Source organism: Takifugu rubripes, chromosome 22, assembly GCF_901000725.2.
Source record: "Takifugu rubripes chromosome 22, fTakRub1.2, whole genome shotgun sequence".
Lineage (NCBI taxonomy): Eukaryota > Metazoa > Chordata > Actinopteri > Tetraodontiformes > Tetraodontidae > Takifugu > Takifugu rubripes.
The window spans coordinates 11260332-11279412 of record NC_042306.1 but is presented as its reverse complement, the minus strand read 5'-3'; the positions used below and the strand labels follow the sequence as shown (position 1 = coordinate 11279412).

At 46.2% G+C, this 19081-nt stretch overlaps 1 protein-coding gene across 4 annotated transcripts; it reads left to right on the top strand.

Moving 5' to 3' along the window:
• The first annotated feature begins 1154 nt into the window (after positions 1–1154).
• Positions 1155–18805, top strand: mast3a (microtubule associated serine/threonine kinase 3a). Of its 4 annotated transcripts, none has more exons than XM_029831473.1 (29): positions 1173–1567; positions 2293–2324; positions 3217–3750; positions 5563–5651; positions 6036–6108; positions 7120–7140; positions 7262–7340; positions 8526–8680; positions 9343–9418; positions 9630–9839; positions 10654–10755; positions 10956–11088; positions 11211–11296; positions 11457–11542; positions 11802–12010; positions 12123–12261; positions 12347–12479; positions 12588–12753; positions 12853–12954; positions 13561–13683; positions 13800–13912; positions 14003–14184; positions 14256–14377; positions 14465–14653; positions 14958–15181; positions 15291–15413; positions 15487–15623; positions 15768–15952; positions 16047–18805. In XM_029831473.1, the coding sequence occupies exons 3-29, from the start codon at positions 3665–3667 to the stop codon at positions 16898–16900; spliced, it is 4197 nt and encodes a 1398-aa protein (XP_029687333.1). In that variant the 5' UTR covers positions 1173–1567; positions 2293–2324; positions 3217–3664; the 3' UTR covers positions 16901–18805. The 4 variants fall into 4 exon arrangements, with proteins under 4 accessions (XP_029687331.1, XP_029687332.1, XP_029687333.1 ...); XM_011616581.2 differs by having other exon boundaries at positions 1174–1567; positions 14462–14653; XM_029831471.1 differs by having other exon boundaries at positions 1155–1567; positions 14256–14653.
• The last annotated feature ends 276 nt before the right edge of the window (positions 18806–19081 follow it).

Sequence of the window (19081 nt, the reverse complement as noted above, 5' to 3'; positions counted from 1 at the left end):
TTTATGGATGTGTTTCTGAAGTGTTTTTTTTAAGTTATAAATGGCCCATAAAAACCAGCCTGATAAAAAAAAAAAAAACCTGGTAAACTCACAATTGGGAGGTGTGTGAATTTCTGAGAATGCTTAGGTGATGAAACAAGTGTGTTAAAGGTGCAGTAAAGTGACTCATGCAGGCCGAGCGTGCGGTTTGAGCCGTGTTCGACTCTCACTCTCTGTTATTCCTCCCCATCCCTCACTGCAGGAGATGTGGTGGAGAAACACAAACACAACCTGTACTGTCATCGTGACGAGGTGATTTCTGCTCTGGAGGTTAATACACGTGTGGTGTGTGGGAGGACAAACAGAGTGAATGCAAGACTGAACAGGTCACCACACAGAAAACCACCAACATTTCATGTGTTCCACTTACTTTTACTTATAAGAGCTGAACCAAAATAATCTTGAATCAAGTGAAAAACGGTGAAATTAAATTAGGTTTATATTTCACTGGCAGTTCTTCTATTTGATTAGGTTACTAGAGGTTTCTTAGTCCTTTAGAGAATCGTCTATTGTCATCTAAGAATAGACTTAGTTCTTTGTCTCCCTCTAGTGGACATAAGGCGACACTGCTGCCTTTGCGGAGGCTGGAGCGGTTTGGCTGAAGAGGAGAAAATACGAGATATTAACATGAAACTGAGATGAAGATTCACTCAAGAACAGTATTAAGATCAATTATAGTATGACTAAACTAAATTCACCAATCTCCTCTGTTCCAATAATGATGTTTGTCTCCACATTAGTAAAAAAAAAAAAAAAGAAAGAAAGCTGGCTTTTATTGTTTTTTTCCCAGTTTTGCATGAAAGCACTGTTCGGTCAAACTGTATCCAATCATATGTAGGACCTAAAAACTGTGGAAAAAGTCCACAAGTAAAATAGGTCACTGGTGAGACTGAGTTTTTCCACTCCCAGCTGCTTGAATTTACTACTTTACTCGATTTCCACCCTTCTGGTTCACATAAACAGACACGTGACTGGACAAGAAAAACGACCATTGTTGGATGCTGGGGGGACAACACATCATGGTGCCACTGGGAGTCAGACACGGAGCAAACGCTGCTATTCAGAGTGGTTTGAAAGCCCAATTGTTCTATTTAGATTTTTATTCCGCCACACAGAAAATACCAAAGCAAACTGGGAGGGACCCCGGGGGCGTTCGTGCAAACTTATCCTGGAGATAGTGGGAACCAGTTCATCAGCGATCGAGCTCGACACGACCCCCATCCACCTCGTTTGCTGCTATTGAATGAGCCGACCAGGTGGGTTCGGTGGGCCGTGGACGGTAGCCGGTTTCGTGCAGCGAGGAGGAGAAGCGGCAGTCGGAGGAAGAGGAGGAGGAGGAAGGGGCGGAGGAAGAGGAGGGGTGCTGATGGTAGTGCAGCAACAGCGAGATCTGGATCCACGCTGCCGTGGACAGAAGTGACTAATGACTGAACACATCATGGAGTGAAAGACTGACATCGAAGGGAATCGGGTTTTAATGACCTCAATGATGGACGAGCCGAATATCCTGAGACGCCGCGGACTACAGGTAGGAGACGGCACTCTGGTTTGTTTCTAAGCGAGGATGATGATGATGATGATGATGATGATGATGATGATGATGATGATGATGATGAGGCTCGGACTCGTTTATTATTTTCCCTCCCTTGTGCGCCCTGAACGCACCAAATGAACGCGTCAAATTCGTAAACTATAACAGCGTGTTCACAGATGTGACTACAGCTCTGTACTGTCTGCACAAAAGAGCTGATTTCCCTCTGCTAGTGTTTGTTTTGGGGCTCTCCATTGGTGCATGGCAGAATCTGGTTGCCTTGGTGATAGGAGCATAGATCCCAGGGGTTCCCAAATGATTGGCAGGAACATGCCTTTAATCCTCTCCAGGCTGCCATGTTTATTACACTGGACTGTCCAAATGAGGAGGGCTAGAGTTGCTTTATTTTCCTCTTGCAGGGGGTGACTTGATCTATTTTGACTCATCTCATTCCCTTTGTGCAATCCCTCCTCAGCTGCCAAGCAGTGACAGTTTCTTTGACTCAGGGCCTGTCAGATCTATTTTATGCACAGACACCAGCAGTTGAGGGCCATCCTCTCAAATCCTGATCATCAGGGAGAGTTTTGCAGCGACCCGACCAGTAAATAAAACCCACTGAACATGCAATAAGCATGTTGTGTAAAATTAGAGGCGATAAGGGGTGAAAATTATTTAAAAAGGGCTCAAGTAATCTAATGTTTCACATGTCTTCTTTTGTCCAGAAAGAGCTGAGTCTCCCGCGAAGAGGGAACTTGTAAGTATCCAAATTGTCTGGTGGATATATTTTTCTCGTTCTGTCGCTTCTTCTCAAACCGGACTAGCCGGGTTTCTGTCACTTGTCAGCCTGATCCATAGCTTTGCACACCAAAGCTTCTATGTTAGCTCCTCAATCTGAAGCTTCAGCTGGTCTCACTGCTCCGACAGGTTTTTCATAAACTCGAAGAGGCACAGCAACATCAAGATGCAAATCTGATATAGTGCGAGCACACAGAGAAATTGAGTGTCCCTGTGGGCTGAAGCCAGTACCTGTAATGATTAATGCAAGGTTGTCCTTTTATGAACCCCCCCCCCCCATCTCAACAGAATAAAGGAACTAATTTATCCAACAAATCTCACAGCTATAGCCTGTGCGTTAGTGAGTGAGGAGAGGTCACTGGAGATGCAACAAAGCACATCGCAAATAAAACGGTTGATATGATGTCTGTAGCTAGTAGCAATATTTTAAACAGTAAAATGAACCAAAACATTTACAATAAAGCTTGGGAACGTGCCACCCTAATGAATCTGCAGATTTCTCAGTTGTAGTAATATTAATTTCCCCTGGAACTGGTATTAAACTGGATGACAGATCCAAAATCATCAAGCTTTAACACGGAATGGATAGTAAAAAAGAATTGCTTTTTATTTTAATTAAGTGGTAAAACTTGTAAGATTGATCCTTAGAAAAATAAAAATCAAATAAAGTCATATGAGTAGTTTAGGTTTGCTGTCAAACTATCGGAATTTAGACAACTAAGCGTGTGCATCCCTGAAAACTTGTGACTTTGACACGACTTCTTGTAAATTGTTAAACAGTAGCTCTATGCGTTTGCACTTCTTAATCCAAAATTCGCCATCCGTGTCTCTTTTTATTTCCTTTTCCCTAGCTGGTTAGTTTTGTTACACGACACAACGAAATATTTCCAACAGTGTGTGAAGGCATCGCTTTGACTCCTCCCCCTCGCGTCCATCGCGGCTGCGCGCTGCTGCGTTGCTGCTGGAAAGTTTGTATCACTCTGTATTTTGGCAAATATATCGCACCATAATGTCACATCCCCCGGATTGCGGACGGTCCCCGGGCCTTTTCTGGTAAAGGAGACGGAGAAGAGCGGATATGGCCGTTGCGGCTCCTTTGCACCACCGAGCTGCCGTGCTGTGGGACTGGTGTCTGGCTGTTCTGGAGCTGAATGGAGGTTCTATCATCGGACACTGTGCCCTGGCCTAAACGCCACCCGTATTCGTTTCAAGGGAAACGCTGCTTAAAAATGATGCCCGAGCTTTCCTAAAAGAACACTTTTGATCTGTGACTTGGATTTGTCGGCGCCCAGCATCAGCATGTCTGACCAGAATTACTACTGGACCGTGTTGCCGAGCTACAAAACTAGTTTTGTGACCGGGGCCATGATGAAACGATCGAAAGGGTAACGAAAACGACCCATTTTTCCATTTCCACCAAATAACAAACCAGCGGTAACGTGTGTTTTTTAAAATGCTGCTTGGATCCCAAATGCATTGCCACAAAGAAAAAATCTCGGCGTGCGGTTGTCAAACGGCGATTTGCTGGATTTGCGCCGACCTGTTTGTTTCCCAAGACGTAAACGCAACACAAGCCGAGCAAATCGACGATTTGTGTCGAGTTTCGGTTCGGTTCGGCGGTATCGGAGGTGCTTGTGATACTGCGTGATGTGCGTGTGGGTTACATCCGCCCTAGATTTTGTTTCCGACTGGAGGAACGTGGCCATTGTGCAGTGTTGTGTATGTGATCGGACTGCATTGTCTGCTCCCAGCTGTCGCATGCAACGACATCGAAGTACCACAGTAAATCGATTTACCAGTCAGAGTTCTGGGACTGTGCTGGTTACCTTTGCGTCTTTCCAATCTGTCAGATATCACATAAAAGCAGGGCGTCGAGATCTACCTCCCACACGCCCTTTGGTCCAGAGATCAGATCGATATTTATGGCGGGTTATTATTTTTGCGGTTAGATCGATCACAAGCCTGTTTTTGGACAGGTCAGGGATGTTCCAGCATGCACCCATTATAACTGTGCTCATCTAAAGACGCTGACTTCACTAATCCCAAGGCGCTTTGTCATAAATAACTGAAGTCATGGAAGAAAACCCCAGTGCCCTCATGTGTCACATTTAGCACCACGTTATTTTAACCCGCTCGCAGCAATTGTCAGGCATATTTCTTCGGAACATGGTATGCTTTTGGACCAGAGCTGGATTTAATTGCCGTAGCAGATGCACAAGATGCGGGCCCACATCTCGCTGGCCTACATTCAGCATGCATCATGCCTGCGAGCTCTCCTGCACACCACAGTGGTTAGTCACAGACATGAGCTTCATCACTGCTCCCCATTGATGAAGCTCCCCGTGGTCCCGGTATGACGCGGCCACGCTCTAGTGCCATTTCTGTTGCCAGGATCCCTGATGTCAAAGTCTGTTATTTCCTCCTAAACGACAAAGAAGACCCTCGTTGTTTCGTCTTGTGATTGGGGTTTGTTTTTAAAGCCCGTGTCGTGCGATTTTAAAGGCTGCCCCCCCCCCCACCCCTGCTCGGTTGCTGCGGCGTTGCCTGTTCAGCTTTGGAGAAGCACGGATGCGCTTGAACGCGCCCCAGAAACGTCAGGCTCTGTTGGCATCTCGGCCTCGTGGCAGTTGAGGGTCGCTGCCAAGGAGGAGGAATCAGTCACCATGATGGAACAGTGGTCGTGATGAGATCGCCTGACTATATGCAAATGCAAAGACAATCCAATCAGGCTCCTGCGCTGATGTGGTCACTGTTTAAAGTCGCTGTTGTGTACCTACAGATATGGTGATTAACCCCGAAACTTAGAAAAAGGGTCGTTAGATACAAGCGTCTCTATCTCCACACAGCAGCCACAGAACTTGTTCCAGGATCTCCAGGAGTCTCCAAGTGGTTCAACCTTCCCTTCCAGATGTTTACTGTATTTCGGCTATTTGCTCTTCAATTTAAGAACGTGACCTGATATTTGACCCCTTTTAGTACCGCGGCATCAGCCAAATATATATGCCGAGGTTGTATTTGCAGACAGGCGGACGTGCGTAAACGGCTTTATCAGAGCACTTATCATTGTTTAACCTCAACACCATCAACATCTGGAGCTGGCAGAATATCCGCATTCATCTGACACGACTGATTAGAGGTGATTGTCTTTATAATTGTGTCACAACGTTTTTTTCTTCTTCTGTTTTTCCTCATTGTAGTAACCGTAACAACAAACGAAGGAGCTTGGCGGTGGGGACGCCATCGCCCACGCTCTCGCGACCGCTTTCACCTCTCCCGCTTGCAACAGGTGCTGTTTTTACACTATGTTATATGACGCTACTCTTGTTTATTGCAGGTCCTCAAGTGTGTTATCAGGGTTTAATACTTTTCTTTAGAGGGTGAGTCTACAAGACTTTAATACGCTGCTTCTATGCACTTTAAGTACTGTTTTACCACATCACAGAATGTAAAAACCGAGACGTGGTGACGGGTGGGTAAAATGTTGGCCTTTGTGATTGCGGCAAAAACAAATGGAACCTCTGACCTCAGCGGGTGACCTCATACTGTCAGCTGAAGGTCTGACAGACCTATGAGAACACTGCTGTTTCTGATAACTGGTGGATTAAAACCAACTCGACAAGCAAATGCAAATATAATGACCGAACATTTATGGGCCTTTTTTCTCCAACAGCTGGCAGCAGCCCCTCCGAAAGCCCCAGAAATGTCTCTGCCAGCACCTCTGCCAACCTCCAGTTTGCCCGAAGGTAAGAAAAACGCTGTTAATTCAATCTGTTAAACGTTAGATGAGGGAATCGTTTCCTCCTGTAAGGGCGTAAGCCAAATTACAATTTATGAAGTTAACCCCACAAAACAAAGGCAGCAGATCGCAGCCATGAATTATTAATTCACATTCATCAAGTCTAATCAGCCCAAGGGCCTCTTGCTGGACAGGAGTTGTGGCATTTGTCAGGAAAATTTAAGTGTTTGTACATGCTTGAAAGGCGGAGCACAAAGTGCAGAATTGCTTTCTCATCACGCTTATTGCTGCTGCGCAGAGAATTTCTACAATTTAGGGGATTGATGTTATATACCTGCTGTGCAGCAGTTAAGAGTATTGATTCCGGCAAAGTCGGCATCATTCAGGACAATTGTGAAGGCGACACCTGAGCCCATTACAGTGGACACTGGTTTACATCCCAAACCCTGGTGGCTGCATCATGCTCTCGTTCTAAATTCACATGCTAGTTAAATTAGCATTTAAAGATGCAGGTCATCAAGGCATTCTGCAGACAAATAAAGCAACAGCAGTCCCAGCTTTCTATTTTAAGACTTCACTATTTGTTTTCGTGCACGTTTAGTGCAATTCAGCCCTATTTCCTCTAGAGCGTTTTTGAACTGCAACACATTTGACAGAGCAGAACGGATCGATGCGGGAAAAAGGGGCCCCGTCCTCCTGGACAGAAAACTGGGTCCATAATGGACCGGAGGCACATGGAAATCTCAGACATAAACACTGGCACCCTGTCTGTCAATGGCTGTTTTATGTGTTGTGCTTTATGAGTCACGAGCGGAGCGTCTGAGGGCCGCGTCGTGATAACAGCCTGGCAGGGAGTCAGCAGCAGCAGCTGCAGTAGTAGTGCACCCCTTCCTGTGGCCTGTGACTCTGATAGCCAGACTTACTCTGTCACTGTCATTAAACTCTGCCCATTTTCTTTCTCACTCTTTCCCCTTCCCCTCTTATCCAATTGTGGTCCCCTGCTTTTGAATCCGCACAGCCAACTGGCCCGCAGTGAAAGGTAAAAAGCTAAAAACCACTAGTTTTTCCTTTTTAAACGCCTATTTCATTCCATCATGCGGCCCATATTTGCCTGGAAGCGACCATGGAGCAGCCTGACGCTTTGTTGTTTTTTGCTGCAGGGCGGACGGGCGAAGGTGGTCCGTGGCATCCGTCCCATCGTCTGGATACTGCACCAACGCACCCAGCTCGTCCGTTTCTGTAAGCTTGCTGCATTCTTCATTGTCCATCTGGTGCCCAGAAGCTAATGCCTAATCTTCTAATGACTCAGTCACAACAGGATACGATCGATGATGACGCATCTCTCGGTCACCACCGCTCTGGTTTTAAACACAGGAAGAAGGAATTAATCCTCAGACGCTTGTGTGGATTAAACGGACGTATCAGTGAGCCATAACATTAAAACCGTGTGCTGCGCTAGAGCATTGTCGCCTGTGAGTCGTCAGGATGTGGACGCCGGCAGGACGTTTGCAGTCAGAGCCTTGGCCTCTGTCACGTTCAAAGAAGTCTTGTTTGTTGTCTGGCAGAGGTGTGTTGCCATGGCAGGGTCCGCCATCGGGGAGGGGTGTTTTCTGCAGAATGAGCCTGTGTTTTTGGTCCCCTCACCTCTCTTTGGTGTTGCTTTATGTGCACTTCACGTGTTATTCTTTTTAACAGAACAATCTGAGCCGCGCTGCTTTTATAAGGGAAGTAAAACAATACCGAATGTTATCACTATTAAAACACAAGTCTCGTTGGAACACTGGCTTTCTTTTTCCTGTCTGACATCACACATGAGAAGGGATTTTTACAGCGTTTTCATTTCCTCACTCAGCTTTTCCTGCAGGGAGGGGAAAAGAATCGGGCTGCACCAGTCGAACAGTCATTTCTTGTTGTCTTCTGTCGATTATCTTGAGGTTTGGTTGGTTTTGTTCCTCCCTGAACGTCCCGATATTTCCCGCCTCCGCTGTTGCGGCTGTACTGGCGACCACATGGTTTGTAGAGGATGAGATCAGCCCTCTGTGCACAATGGCCTGTTCAGGCCTGCTGTCAGTGAGGCCTTTATATGCTGGGTGTCACTCATATCTGGTGCTGTCCCCATGCTGTCTTTGTCTCCACCATCACTTCCGCCGTCGTCCTCCTCGTGCAGTTGTTCTGTCAGGTTCTCGTTTAGCCGCAGAACGCTAAGCTCACCTTTATTTATTTTGTTAAGAATAGGGGCTTTTCAGTTCCAGAATTCTCTCTCAAGACAAATGTTACCAAATACAGATGTATTCCTTTTCAGCTCTCTGCTTTTTTATTTAAGCTCTGCTGCAAGCCAAAGTCCACAAGGATCCATCTACAAGGCTTCTAAGGCTTTCCTTTCTTTTAACCTCCTTATGCTCTTTTTTTGCCCCTCCCTTCCAGTCCTCCTCATCCCAGGAGTTATTGCACCAGTTGCCCTTCCAGCCTACGCAAGACGACCTCCATTTCCTGTTCAAACATTTCCGCAGCACGGAGAGCGTGGACGAAGAAGGATCGCACCCATCGCCCCCCGTCAGGCACCGCTCGCGCAGCCTCAGGTAGCCTGGAAGTGTACTGCCCCCTTTATTCAGAATAGGAGGAAGTGAAAGTAGCAAGTGGACATCTTTTTTTTTTTTTTGATGCTTTGTAAATCTGTGGTTAGAGGTTGACCATAATACCTCTGGGACTTGATAAGTGAACGTCTTGGTTGCTTGTAAATCGCTACTTGGGGGGTGTGATGCACGTCCTCTTGCCAGCTAACTGTTCACGTGGGAGCAACCGTTGCCAAAACCACCCATCTGCAGCTGCATCTGTTCAGGTTCCCCAGGAATAGAAACACGTCACATGTTGATACTGTTATTTGTTGAATGTGACGGGGGCGTCCCTCCAGTTATTTCCAACATCTGCGCTGACAGCCAAACACTGATTTGTAACGTGCACGGACGCTTTTAAAGACGCTCTCTCCTTACAAGGATCCCGTGCCTGCAGCAGATGCGGTCACGGATATCACAGACAAGAACCTGATCTGAGATCTGGGGGATTGAGGGGGGGGGCGTTGGGTTACAATAAATGCACTGGGTCCAACATTTGCTGGGAAGAAACGCGGCATTTTGATTTGGGGCTGATTTTTTTTGTGGCACTGACGGCGTCATCGCTTCAGTGTTTCTGGTTCCATTAATAAATCGTCAATAAACATCTCTGATCTGTTTCTGTTGTTTAGCCCTGGACGAAGCTGTGGGACATTTGACAATGAGATTGTGATGATGAACCACGTGTACAAAGAACGTTTTCCAAAGGTATGCGCTGTGCTCTTTGCCCCCGTCTGTTCCTTTCTTCACACACCTTCCCTGGGTGATCTATAAAAGCAAGCTTTCTTGTATAGGGAATTCTTTTCGATGCTCCCAGAGACACAATATGTCCTCGCTCACCTGAAGAGGGAACATCTTTAGAGACATGCTTACTGGTGTCACCAGCTTTATATGAATATCCATCTTCTTTGTTTCCCAGGCGACGGCCCAGATGGAGGGTCAGCTGCTTGACATCATAGCCGAGTGTTCCCCAGACACTACTCTGCCCCTGGCTGACGGTGTGCTGGGATTTATTCAGCACCAGCTGGTGGAGCTTGCCAGAGACTGCTTGGACAAGTCCCAGAATGGCCTGGTCACCTCCAGTTACTTCGTGGAGCTGCAAGAGAAACTGGAGAAGTTGCTGCATGAGGTGAGCGAGCCACATCTGTGATTGGCTTGTGGTTATTGTCAGGTGAAGTTCAGTTTTTTGGATGCCCCCCACCCAGGACATTGTACTCTGCAATGTTCCACGCTTGGGAACTGAAACGAAACGGCCAATTTGACCGTTGGTTCCAGCTCATTGGCGAGGAATCGCGTTGTCATTTCATATTATTCGCGGGGACGTTTGCAGTTGTCAAGCGTTTGCACGACGCTGTCTTACATAACATTAACGCTGGCAGAAAACGCCGCTCTCGGAGGAGCACAGCATCACATCCATGGCCCCACACTCCCGTTGTGAACTGTTTCCTCTTCGTCCATTTCCACACAATGGTGCCACAGTTGTCTCAATCAATGCAGTGGTCTATTCTGTTTATTTACTCATCCAGCTGCAGGAATGTTGGTAATTATTCTCAGTCTTGCCACAAAAAGAGTCCGAGGAAATGACATCCGCTGTCACATGGTAAATGTTTGACTTTGATCCAGTGGTTTAAATGAAAACAATCTTCTCTTTTTAATGGTGTTTTTTTTTCATGAAGCACACTTTTACCCGCTGAGTTAGAGCTGGACTCAAGTGGAAGAAATGTCAGATTAGGATCTGGAGACATATCTACTGTAGGTCAGTAGTTTATAGATTTGGCAACAAGAGTGAGTGCTTGAAGGAGACAACATTAATAAAATGGAAAGAGGAAATAATAAACCGGAATGAAATGTAGGTAGGATCTAGCAGCAGTGGGACCACGTGAGTTTTGCCAATTGGATTAAGCCGCTACAGTAATCTCGTCCTTTTGTCCTTTTCACTTCAGGCGTACGAGCGCTCGGAGAGCGAAGAGGTGACGATCATCACCAAACTGGTCAAGAAGATCCTCATCGTCATCTCCAGACCGGCCAGGCTCCTGGAGTGTCTGGTAAGAGATATTTGGGGGTGACGGCAATGGTAACACTTACAGGAATGACGAGTGTTGAACGCTCCTCCAAAGGCACACAGCCGAGTCCTTGATGATAAGACCTGCTAATTATAGACTTTATAACTCAGTTGCTTTCTGATAAGCTGTCAGGATGTGTTCTGCTGATAAATGAAGGGCTTTTTTTGTTTTGTTTCCTGCAGGAGTTTGATCCAGAGGAGTTTTATCAACGTTTGGAGGCTGCAGAGGGCCAAGCCAAGGTGGGCCACGGCATCAAGACCGACATTCCCAGATACATTATTAACCAGCTCGGACTAACCAGGGATCCCTTGGAAGGTAAATGTGTTGGGTCCTTTCTGCCATCTTCCAGGGTTATTCATTAAAGAAGCATTTGATCCAGAATCTTTCAGCGTTCTTTCTCCTGGACTGGAGTCTGATCTGTGTGTCTGCCTCTACAGAGATGGTCCAACTGGAGCAGACAAGCCCATGCCACAGAACATCCAGCAGAGACTCTGACGACATGGGAGAGGTCACACCCACACAGGTAAACACTTGAATTAAGGAGTTATTTAAAACCTTAAGTAGGTTTAATTCAGCCGAGCTAGTCACCACCCCGCGGGGATGTGTTTTTAACTCCTTGCATTATCACAAGGAGTCTCTTTATTCATCCTTGTCCTACTGATGGCTGATTTTGGGTCATTTAGGGCCGAGCAGCCTCCACGCCTCCTCGCAGGAAACCACTGGAGAGCGACTTTGAGACTATCAAACTCATTAGCAATGGCGCCTATGGGTGAGCATGACAGACACCATACTACTGACTCCTCTTTGTGGTTGCCACAGAGCTCCATAAAAGCAGAAAAGAAACTAAAATGAGGATGTGTTGTGGTCATTTTTTGTTTACACTTCTGTCTAGACTGCTGTCATCCCCCCCCACCATTTTGTTCAAATTGTTTGAATGGACCCTTGTCTGTATGCTGAATCCCTCCCTCCCTTCACCGCAGTTTAAATTATATTCTCATTTCCCTTCATTTTTCTTTGTTGCCCTACAGGGCAGTATTTCTGGTGCGCCACAAAGAGACCCGTCAGCGGTTTGCCATGAAGAAGATCAACAGGCAGAACCTGATACTGAGAAACCAAATCCAGCAGGTCTTTGTGGAGCGAGACATCCTCACCTTCGCCGAAAACCCATTTGTGGTTTCTATGTTCTGCTCTTTTGAGACACGGAGGCACCTGTGCATGGTCATGGAGTATGTTGAAGGTAACGATGCAGTGGTCCGTTATTAGGGTTAATGATTACATATTTACTTGCCACAATTAAGGCGAAGGCATTAAACGACGGCGCCTTAAACAAAGCGTCTGGGTCACTCTAGGAGGGGACTGCGCCCACCTGTTGAAGAACATCGGTCCTCTCCCTGTGGACATGGCACGCATGTATTTTGCGGAGACCGTGCTGGCGTTAGAGTACCTCCACAACTACGGCATCGTGCACAGAGACCTTAAACCTGACAAGTGAGTCCTATTTCTGCTTTTAATTGACCTTAAGACCTGGATTAAAACCTGGAACTTCACCCTCCCATGTTCTCTTCTTCTGTAGTTTATTAATCACATCCATGGGACACATTAAACTGACCGACTTTGGGCTTTCAAAGATAGGCCTAATGAACATGACCACCAACCTGTATGAAGGACACATTGAAAAGGACACCAGGGAGTTCATTGACAAGCAGGTTTGTTGCTTTGTTGTGTCTATTTCTTAATCATTACGCCTGTTGTGTCACCATCTCGAAGCACATCGGACTATGCTCTCAGTTTCAAATGTACGTTTTGTTTTCCAGGTGTGCGGCACGCCAGAGTATATCGCCCCAGAGGTGATCCTGCGGCAGGGCTACGGGAAGCCTGTTGACTGGTGGGCGATGGGCATCATCCTGTATGAGTTCTTGGTGGGCTGCGTGCCGTTCTTTGGAGACACGCCAGAGCAGCTGTTTGGTCAGGTCGTTAACGGTAAGGCCTGCCCACCAGATTGAAATGTAATGAAGGGCTAAATTTATATTTTGTCATCAGTCACCTGAGTTTATAAAATAAGTTTGCTCTTTCGTCCAGATGACCTCATCTGGCCAGATGGCGAAGATGCCCTGCCAGCCGACGCGCAGGACCTCATCACCAGACTCCTGCGACAGAACCCTTTAGAACGTCTAGGAACAGGTGACTGAGCACATTCTGGAATTGACCGGCTCATATTTGTGCATAGTTTTCATGAGGCAGCCACACCTCACAGACAGTTCAAATTATGTAGACCAATTTACCATTTGGGAGGAAACAGTTGAATAATGACATGTTAGCACTTTGCCCTCCTCTTTGTTCAGGATTGTGTCTTTATGTGTTCACAGGAAGGTGTTAAAGCTGAAACACTTGAGTTCTTTTCAAAATTTGGATCAGAACAGCAGTTCAATATTGTGGTGACGGCACAAATTATTTCACCATCAAAAATTTCTCTACCCTCAAACTTTGAATTAAAATGAATGTGACTATATTAATTGAGTAACTTTTGCAATCTACCACAAATTTACTTCAAAACCTAACACAAAGGTTGTAAAATACAGCCTATTACTGTATTTTTAAAATAAAATACGGTAAAATACAAATACCATAAAAATGAAAAAGCTTTTTGTTTTAGGCAATATAATCTCAACAATGTGGCATCGGAGGACAAAGCAGACCTAGTTTATAATTTGGCTGAGGCTTAGCTGTGGACCAGCCCCAATGATAGATAATCAAGTAAAACCTGTTTTACTCACATTTTGCACTCAGGTGGAACCGCGGAGGTAAAGATGCACACGTTCTTCCTGGGTCTGGACTGGAATGGCCTCCTGAGGCAGAAAGCTGAATTCATACCTCAGCTGGAGACCGAGGACGACACCAGCTACTTTGACAGTACGTCAGAGAAGAGCTTTATGCACACACACCATCATTTAACTGGCATTTTTTATTGAAACGTAGAAATGATTGAGCAAAAGCTACATTTGCTGTAATTTGACTGTTTCCGACAGCCCGTTCGGAGCGCTACTGTCACCTCGGCTCCGATGACGACGATGAAACGAACGACGACGAGTCGTCTCTGGAACTCCGGCAGTTCTCATCGGTGGCGCACCGTTTCAGCAAGGTTTGCTTTTTTTTGGCATATGTTGAAACACATGTAAGGAGCCCCAGATTTGAAATATTCATGCGCAGCTTTCTTTCGTGCACGCTCCAGGTGTACAGCAGCACGGAGCACCTCTCCACTTCCACTCCTTCCAACCAGAGCTTGTCGTCATCTGAGCGCAGCCACAGTGAAGAGAAGGAGGAGCGCTGGGAGGGCAGGGGAATCCTGTCCCCTGGAGATGGATACAGACACCTGTCCAGTGGAGACAGAAGGGCAGATGGACAGAAGGGGAGGTGAGGGCTAGACAAATGCCGGGCTGAAGTTTTTATGAGACAAATCTCTTGATTATTATCTTATCTTTCAGTCTGCGTCCTCGTGCGTCTTCCAGTTCCTCCCAGTCAGAGCGCAGCGCCAGCCCACTGGTGATGAACAGCACCCAGAGCCTCGACATCATGCCCCGTTTTGCGGTCGCTGCCGAGGAGGAAGGTGTGACAGGAAACGGGGCCGTCTGTGCACTTTATTTCGCTGCATGTACGAAACTCCCGGTTCACCCTCTGTTTCCCCTGACAGTAGACGGAATGGTTTCCAACCTGCAACGCATCAGGCTCCGCAGCAACAGCACGGGCACCAGGCCGTCCTTCCGAAGAGGCGCTTCACGACGCATCGCTCACCAACTGGAAACCCCAGAGAAACCCAGATCGCCAACTGGCAAAGTTCCAAAATCTGCCTCTGTATCTGGCTTGTCTCTCATCATTACCCCTGGTAGATGCCTCTTTTTTGTTAACCAGAAAACTCCAACTACCATTTTACGTTCAATTTGTTTTTTTTAAATTCTGTGTAGAAAAGTCATTTGTGCCAGTGACCAATAGTTTGTTTACAGTGCCCCTAGAGGCCACTTTAATATTTTTCTTTAATAATCACACATAATACATAGAATTTAAGCTTTTATGGTTGATAATTTTTCTCTAATCGTGTACTTAATGCTGCTAAAATGAACAAATCACAATGGAGTTGCGCAGAGAAAATATCTGACAAGATCACTAATCACCTTCTCCTTGTGCTCAAGATGACTCGGCAGGGCCTCCTTTGAGCCCCAAGTCGTCCCTGTCCCTGTCGTCCAACCCCTCGTCCAGAGACTCGTCCCCCAGCCGGGACCTGTCCATCAGTGTCAGCTGCCTCAGACCTCCTGTGGTCATCCATAGCTCTGGAAAGAGGTTTGGATTTGCACTGCGTGCCATCAGGGTCTATATGGGAAACACTGACATCTACACTGTCCATCACATGGTGTGGGTACGTGCTCCAGTCTCAGCTGTGGAATGATGAAACACCTTTTATTGCATGAATAAAAAATTGGTTTGACTGCATCCACTTATCAGAGCTTGTGTGTTTGCGTCCACAGTGTGTGGAAGACGGGAGTCCAGCGCATGAAGCGGGATTAAAAGCGGGCGACCTCATCACTCACATTAACGGGGAGTCTGTCCAGGGACTCGTCCACACCGAGGTGGTGGAGCTCTTGCTCAAGGTATGAAGATTTGTTACGAGACAAACAAAATGCTTTATATCCTCTTATATTAATGTTATTCTGCTTGTATCAGAGTGGCAACAGGGTGACTCTGCAGACCACTGCACTGGAGAACACTTCTATCAAGGTTGGCCCCGCCAGGAAAGTGAGCTGCAAGGCCAAGATGGCCCGGAGAAGCAAGAAGAGTAAGAGGAAGGATGGACAGGACAGGTACATTAATGGAGGCACAACCATGTTGTCCATAACTGTTCTGATCACTATCACGAGCGTCCTTTAACTAGTAATATCATGCAAAACATCGCAACATTCGATGGTCGTTAGACGCCATCCTGACCCTTCTTGTCTACTGAGCAGCCGCCGGCGTAGCATCCTGAAGAAGCTGTCCAAGCAGACGCCTCCTCCGCCCATGCAGAGCAGCCGCAGCTTCTCTTCAGGCTTCCACCAGTCATCGAGTGACAGCCTCTCTGGCTCCCCCACCCAGAGTCTTTCACCCGGACCCTCCACGCCATGTCGCTCTCCAGCTCCGGACCACTCTGGAGGTGAGTGAGGATGCCGCGCGCTGCCTCCTTTACAGTGATGTGTCTCCATGTATCCGTCTTTAGATTAAGGCGTTGTTCTTATCCTTTCCATCAGACTCGAGTTCTTCACCCTGCTCCAGCTCCCCCAACTCACCCGTCCCACAAGCCCGCCCCAGTTCCCTTCACGTCCTGGGCCGTTACACCAAAGCTGGGCGCTGCAAGTCCACCAGCAGTATCCCTCCATCACCGCTGGCCTGTATCCCACCCCCACAGCCCCTCTCTCCATCCTATCTCCCGACTCACCCTAAATCCCTTCAGGGATTCCATGGAAAAACATTGTCCCCTCCCACTATTGCCCGCCACTCTGTGCGTCCCCGTAGTGCAGAGCCCCCACGCTCGCCGCTCCTCAAGAGGGTCCAGTCAGCAGAGAAACTAACTGGCGGAGATAAGACGGGGGGCTACCACGCAGAGCGGAAGGCCTACAGCACTCGCCGCCACACCATGGAGGTGCCTTTGTCCGAAGGGGAAGTCCTGGAAGACTTGAAGGAAGACGCCGCCACCGGGTTTGTCTGTGTCGGTGAGCATGGTCGCCAGGGGCTGCACATAGGACAGAGAGGCCAACAGGATATAGCAAGCGGAGGCAGCGAGCACCACCGCGCCACCTCCTCACCCCAACACCGCGGCGGTAACAATCACTCCAAGGAGATGGTAGTCATGAGGAAACTGGCTCTGTCTGAGAGACGAGACTCCTTCAAGAAACAGGAGGCGGTGCAGGAGGTGATCTTCGACGACACCGAGGAGAGAGAGGCGGCGCAGAGCCCGACGCTCCCCGTGACAGCGCCCAAGGCTTTCATGGCGTCCTGGACCGGCTCTGCCGCGACGCAGTCGGGCGAAAAGCCGGAGGGAAGAGGATCACAGGGCACCTCAGCTCAGCAGAAAGCCAAGTCAAAGGACAAACAAGGGTTTTAGTTTTGGAGGACAAGAGTCCAACTCTGAAAATAAGAACTTTCTGACCTCCTACTGTACTCACATATGAAGCCTTGCATGTGTGTCCACGAAGTCCCAGACCATCACACGCCGTTAAGACAAACAGTCGTTGATTAAGTCTACTCCATAGCTGGTTATCAAAACACTGTGGCACCTGTAACTAATGTATTTTGTACATACCTTTGTTTTAAAGGAAGAAACTTATTTATAACCTTTAATACTCATCATTTCTTTTGTTTTTTTTGTTTTTTTTGTTTTTAATGCCTCGGATGCTTAAACAACTGGTGGTTCAGGGATTGCACAAAAGAAAACCCACAGGATGATTTCTCCTTGGTTCAACATCGGTATCATATCGTTTTCTACATCGTAATTCCATTATTTTATACCTCAGTGAGCGCGTATATGTGGACTTTTGTGGGGAAAAAAAAACAACCCTTTCCTTCAATATAAAATACACAGGAATGGGGAAAAAAACCCATCTGCCTCTGACAGTCTAAAGGACAAAAATATTCATGTGTCTGTCTGTGGTGCCAAAGCATGTATTGGAGACAAATAAGTATTTTTTTTTTCTTTTTTTTTTTTAAGATAAGGTACTGCTGTACAAATGAAGCTTGGTGCATGTATGGGCTCTACTTATACTTGCTGTCTGACTATGCTCATCAGCGCTCACGCTCCAAAATGTGCTCTTTTTGTTTGTTTGGCACAGATAAAGCTGTTGTTCCTCTCCCGTGATACTGTGGCCTCCGTCCAGCTCCCCTACAGAGCTCCTAGTCTAGATTGAAGTGTTTGCACAAGTCGTAGTAGCCGTGTTACATTTAGAGCACATTGATATTTCAGGACGATTTTGTTTTCTGTGAGATTTAAAAAGAAAAAAAAAAAGTACAGTGGATGCAACCAAACTGGCAACTTTAATCCTTTTTTTTTTTTAATGAATGCAAATTTTGAGGAGCCGTTTACATTTTTGTTGCAAGTCTGAGGACTTCCTTTCTTAAATTATTTAAAAAAGGAAAAAAAAAACTGACAGGGAATTCAAGCCAGAGGCTCCGTGTGGATGGAAGAATGAGTAGAGGTGATTTTGTATGTTTTGATATGGAACTAGTCTTGTTGCAGTACTAATAACCTATGCTGTGGATCTATATTCTATAAACAGTGGACCTTATTACAGATGTAGTGGTGTTTTTCTTTTTTAAGTGACCTTGTAAAGGTAGTGAGACCTTATCTGAGACTGTCAGCCTCAAAGAACTGTGCATGCTTCACAGCATAGTCTGATATTCCCTTATTTTATCTCATTTTAAAAGGGCCTTAAATTCAGCACTCCCCCACACATACATGGGATTAGACCTTGACACCCTCCTCCATGTTGTTTCCAAAACCATAAAATACGTTGGGATTAATTTGTTGTGCAGACGCAAGTCTGGTTGTTTTATGGAAGCAGGCTTTTCTGTTCATGCGGGATTGATTTTGTCATGATATTTAGCATGTTCTTTGAGTTTTGGGGGTTCAGGGTTGTTCGTTGTGCCACATTTTAAAGCTATGATTCCTCCCTATCGGATGCTATGTACAACTTTTTTTTTAATCTCTAAAATGTTGTCGCATCATCACATTGTGTGAATATAATCAGAAGTCCCTTGCAGGTGGCTGTGATTCTCCTGTGTATGTGTGTGTGTTTGTGTGTAATCATCTGAAAACACAACCTTCACAACTGTCACTTTTTGTTTTAGTGTCATAATGTCGTTGCCCCTGAAACAAAAAAAAAGGCCTTGTCAAATTCTTATGTGGGTTCTGATCCAAACATTGTGACATTTATTTCCCCCCTTTTTTATATAATTGTCTTCACAGTGCTTTAAATAAACGAATTGCGATGGGACTATAAAGTCCCAGACTCCAGTGTTTCTACAACCTTTCATTATTTTATCTTAAAATATCTGTCCTGTAATTATCACATAAAGTCAACTGGGATAACCTGCATTATTCCAGTCAGACCCTGATCTGCTGCAGATCTACCCATTTATTAGTGTTCTTTTAAACAAAACACAATCAGCAAATGACAAGAAGACTGTTGAATATTTAAAAGAATAGATCTTGTTATTAAAATCAATTTCCGGTTAAATTATTGACTTGTAATTACACTCGGTAAAAAAAACCTGTTTAAAATAAGCAACT